At 32.4% G+C, this 5,521-nt stretch overlaps 1 protein-coding gene across 2 annotated transcripts in view; it reads right to left on the reverse strand.

Moving 5' to 3' along the window:
• Window positions 1–1,682: 1,682 nt before the first annotated feature.
• The window catches only part of LOC105457211, a 22,187-nt gene continuing 18,348 nt past the window's right edge, over window positions 1,683–5,521 (reverse strand). For both annotated transcript variants that reach the window (XM_011701735.1, XM_011701734.1), the window contains one exon: window positions 1,683–4,619. In XM_011701735.1, the coding sequence (XP_011700037.1) occupies window positions 4,437–4,619 (183 nt within the window). In that variant the 3' untranslated portion in view covers window positions 1,683–4,436. The remainder of the gene's footprint in view (window positions 4,620–5,521) is intronic.

A 5,521-nucleotide genomic window follows, 5' to 3' on the forward strand; every position in this document is an offset into this window, starting at 1 on the left:
ATTTGTCACAGTAATACGAAAATCATAATAATAATTAGAATTGGAAATTTATGTTAAAGCCGTTTTTTTCCTCGCTCGATATATATCTAAACTGTTAATTATACATATTCTATATACAGGGGTGTCCCATTTTAAATAACGTATTAAGATTTCTTAAAAACTATGATAGATACGGAAAAATGTTTCAAACAAAAATTGTATAATTCGGAGGGAGACGTAATAAGGTATATTATTTATTTGATCTTGGGTAGCGTCGTTAAGGTCAGGTCAATGCCACATCCATTTTTTTATAAATAGAATTATATAGGTATGTTTTTATATAATACGATTCTTCTCATTATTCTGCACATAAAAGTATTAAGGTAAAGTTATCGAAAAATCAATACTTTACGAGATATTTTATATACTTTACGATGCCATATTTCGACATAAAATATAAAATATCTCATAAACTGTTGATTTCTTGATAAATACCTTGATATTTTCAGGCACAGAATAATGAAATGAATCGATTGGTGTAAAGAAATCAGTTATTAAAAAAAAAATATGTAGTTGCATATTGCAATTACATTTTTTTTTAAAGCAACTGTGTGTTTTTACATATATAAATACACGCACGCACGCACACGCACACACACATACAGGGTGGACCAAAAGTCTGGATACAATCGAATATTTCAGAAAGAAGCATTCTAGAGAAAAATGTTTTATACAAAAGTAGGTTGTAAAATTTTAAGTTGCGCGTTACATAATTAAGTTAACGTGACCTCAAATAGCATTGTTAAGGTTACGTAAAAATCGCTTTGAAATCTTGTAATGGAAACTCTTATTTTTTTATCACATATTCTTGCAGCTGATCTCGAGACCTTTTCAAAACAGTATAATAAAGTTTCTTTTTATTAAGTACTTTACGAGTTATGAAGCTTGAAAGGTACAGTACCGCCGGCATTAGCGTTATTTAAGTCATTCAAGATGTATCAAGATGTGGAGATCGCACGGTCGGATTACACCTCTTGCTATACGTATAATGCGCCACTTGAAATCCTACAACTTTTGTACGAAACATTTTTCTTTAAAACACTTCTTTCCAAAATAGTCGACTATACAGACTTTTGGTCCACCCTGTATGTATATATATATTAAAAAGAGAGATAAAAGATAATCCGTGAATTCCGTGTTGTAACTGATTTCTTTTAATTATTTTTTATTCATCAATTTTATATATTTTTAATCTATTCGATCTGTATGTCAATTTGTTGCAAAGCTGAAACAAATAATACGAAATAATCGTCACGTGCCGTCGTCTACCCGAGATGAATCTCGTTTAACTGATCGTTTCGTAAAAAAAAATGATTACGCAATTGCGATATCGATAAGCCCGTGCAGTGTAGCTTCAATTTTTCATTTGCTATTGATTTAACAAGAGATTTATATAATCGATTATCTTAGAACATTGGATGCTAAAATAAAGTGAAACAAAAGTGTAAAAATGATAAAATTGGTGACTCTCGAAATTGGGAATCTTCTTTAATCTGTTTAAAAGCGTCTGATAAAATGATGGAGGATGATTGATTATAGACGCCCGTATCGCAACAATGAACACTACCAGGTCATTCTGAAGAGCGTTAAAATTGTATGAAAGATATTATTTGAAGGTCTGCGAGAAAATTTATCAAATAAAATTTATTTAACGGCCGGGCTGACAATTGCAACCTTTGATTTATTGTAAAATTTTTAACAAGATCAATATACGGACGAGATACAATCGATTGTATTTTACCATCAAAGAGAAATTTGAGTAAATAATTTAAAAGTTTTGAATTATTTAAAAGAATCGCTTACTCTCAGATTTCCGTTCGACGGTCTAACAATAAATTATTATGCGCGTTATCTCGACGGACAAAAGCGAGTATCGGAAAAATAAATTATTTCTTTAATTAATTCGTGTTCACGTAGAAACGATTAATCGTAAAATCGTTACTGCGACAAAGTTTCACGAATGCGATTCGACACACGCGCAAAACCGTACATCATAAATATTCAATAAATTTTATGATTGTTACAAATTGCAATAATCTTGATCGGTAAATGATGCGGTTCCATTTACGATGTACACATTTATCACCTAGATTATCTTATAACAGTTAACAAAACATCAACATTAATTCTATTATCATACACGCTCCTCTATAATTATAATCCTAACCGACGTTTATGGCGCATACTGCATTTAGTATAATGTATACGGTATAACAATTAACTTAATAGTGTACGATGTTTTGGCAAACTATATACGTGCCGCTACGTATTATATTTTGTACACGGTTTATATATTGTACTTTACAGCCGGAAATTCAAAAGCTAAAACAAAAATAGCTCGCACCTGCTAATCATTGCAAATGACTGACATTTTTGATAATCGGAATAATTGAATAAATAATTGAAGAAAAAAAAGAAAAATTATTTTGATATTCTTTAAATCACTTCAGATGTGTGTGACGTTTAATTATTTTAATTTTTAAAATTGAAACAATGTATATAAATTTACAAATTATTTTTCTATGCAATATACAGGGTGGTTTCGAACGTTTTGATCAGACTTTGAGATTTTGTAGGAAATTTAATTCTGATATAAACATATACGGGTCAAAAATGCTTCCTTAAAACATTTTAAATTATTATTTCAAAACTTATGAAACATATCACATTTATTTTGATTCCATTGAAAAAATAATTTAATTTTTTACGACATACGTTTTAAGGTTTTTTGTAAAAGACGCGTATTTTCCATGATATTTGTGAAAATGCATAAAATAATCGTGAAGTTCTTGGACGATAACTCTTTAAGGAAGCACTTCTTTCGACCCATATTTATTGGAAACTTTTTGTTCACAATTAAATTTTTCAGAATTAAATAAGATCTCAAAGTCTGGCCAAAACATTTGAGGCCACCCCTGTATAATCAATTTATATTATAAAAGATTATCTCTTTGGTCATTGCAAATTAAAAGCAGAGAATAATATTCAAATAGAAACTATCATACATATAGTGCTTTCAAATCTATGAAATTTCGTGCAATTAAATACCTTTATTCAATAAATGTCAAATTTTAGAAAAATTCTTTTCTATATTTGGGATATTTACAAAAGAGAGTATTTGAAAACTCTTTTAATTATAGTCGTCCAGAAAATTATAGATATTTATACGCATATCTATTATTACCAATTAATTATTATCTTGTTATCAGATTGTAAGTTAAAAATTATTGATATTACGTTTATCTATAAAAAAAGGAATGAAGTGAGATAATTAAGCGCAAAATTTTCCATAGTTTTTTAAAATCAATTTTAACCTTTTGACTTTCGAAATTTATTTTATACAGCATACACGGCAACGAATGAAAATTGATGCCACGTATGTCACACGCTAAAAGGTTCGAGTGCCTTATCCTGTACAAACAGTTTCGAAAAGAATGACGAGCCATTTTTACTGTATATAGTTTTCATCACTGTAAAAATCACCTCTCGCCACGGTCCCCGGTCTCGTTCATCATTGATCACCGCCGCCCAAGTGGATGAATGGCCGGCGTCGATTGCACAACGCCGAAGATTTCGACGACGTCGCCGTTCAAGGTCGTAATACTTTCGCTCGCCGTTTATCAGCGGATTAGAGATGCGCCGGGATTCACCGACGAGCGATTCGATGAATTAAACATTTCTGCCTCTTTCACTGATGCACTCGCGGCGGGCGACGGGGAAGCCTTACGATGCGCCTTCGCACGGAATTACGGGTTTCCAAGCGGATGCTAACGAGATGAGTTACTGTATATAGTTGAATCATGCAAATCGCGTATACGTATACAATCTCTAAGCGTAAACTAATTTCTTAATTTCTTTAACGAGCAGTGCGTTATACAATCCAACATTTTTAAATCTTTAAATACACGCGGACAAATATTGATTATCTTACGCGAAAAGGATTTTCGGAAATAAATAAATTTAACGTAACTTAAATATAAACAGAGAGAGAAAGAGAGAGAGAGAGAGAGAGAGAAATGAACGAAAGGCAATTAATAACTCGCACCGTTGCGTATAAAACAATCCTTCTGCGGCAAGACAATGGGTAATCGAAGGTGAGCATCAGGCAAGGTAGTTAAAGAGACCTTCGAGTGGTCAACGCGTATTACGCAATACAAAAGCTGACTTTAAAATCAACTCCGGCTTGTCGCGCGTTTTATTGTCGTCGCGGCCATTGTTCGTTTCCACTCGCAACGCGGTGCATTGTACCTCGGTTGGCGAATCGATCCCTTGCGCCTTGAACGAAGACATTCAGGCATTGTCGGACACATTAAGCTCGTGCTGTTGCGCTCGTAACTGCGCCGATCCGATAATTTCGGTTCGGCGAATGCATTTCGGTTACGTGCGGGCCGTCCTCCTCAGGGTATCAGCAGGTGCGTGATATCACCGAACTCGTATTCTCCCACAAGGACGTGAAACAGATCCCGCATAGTCAGATGATGAATCGTCTCGTTCACGTGGCTCGCCACGTAATCCTGAATCGGGGGCAAGATGTCCGGTTTAATAATGTCCAGCGCTTCCGGCGTCAAATCTTCGAAGACCTGAAAACAGCCGATAGATCGATCTTAGTATAGAAAAATGCACGTCGTGCTTAAGGTGGTTCTTTAGTAAATCGAGTTATGACAGAAATGTCTAATTTTTTTTTGATATAATGAAGTTGAAGTACCGAACTTGACGTGTGCAAAATTCTGGGGCAGGTCATCGATGAAATAAGAGAGAAAAAAAATGTTGAGAATGTAACTTTTTACGTATACGTATAGTGACAGATTGGGATCGGAGACGCTTTTTTGACTACACGGTAAAGAATGTTTTTGTATTTACGTAAAAAACGGTCCACTCACGTTCTTGTTAAAATTCTGTGTCAAATTTTTAACATATTTGCTTGTTAAATTAACATAATGTGATTATGTTATTTAAATATTTTGTGTTAAATTGATGTTCAATATTTATCAATGTTAAAATAATACAATTTATAAGTAAGTGAATAAATAATATACAAATAAAGTAGTTTTAAACCATAAATTTCAAGACAAAGGAATAAAAGATAAATATACTTGTTAATTAAAAATGTTATAAGTGTTAATTTTACTGAAGAATAATGTTTCCACAATTTGATTCCAAATTGTATTAAAGCGTTACATTTCTTGTATTAATTTTTACATAATGTTTGTATTACTTTCTATTCATCTATTGAAACATATTCATCTTGCGTTAAATTAACACAAAAATTTGAGTGAACCGTTTGGAACATGTAAGATGTGTTAATTTAACACAAATTTTTTAACTAACTGCACACAAACGAGATGACAGAATTTTCTGAAAAATAAGATTATGATAATTTAAAAAAATTACAATTTTAATGGTCACAAAAAAGTAATAGATCGTACCATTCTGAAAAAATATTTAATGTTGAAACGGAAAAATATCATATAACCTCACACGG

Source organism: Wasmannia auropunctata, unplaced genomic scaffold (assembly GCF_000956235.1).
Source record: "Wasmannia auropunctata unplaced genomic scaffold, wasmannia.A_1.0 LD335338.1, whole genome shotgun sequence".
In the NCBI taxonomy this organism is placed as follows: Eukaryota; Metazoa; Arthropoda; class Insecta; order Hymenoptera; family Formicidae; genus Wasmannia; species Wasmannia auropunctata.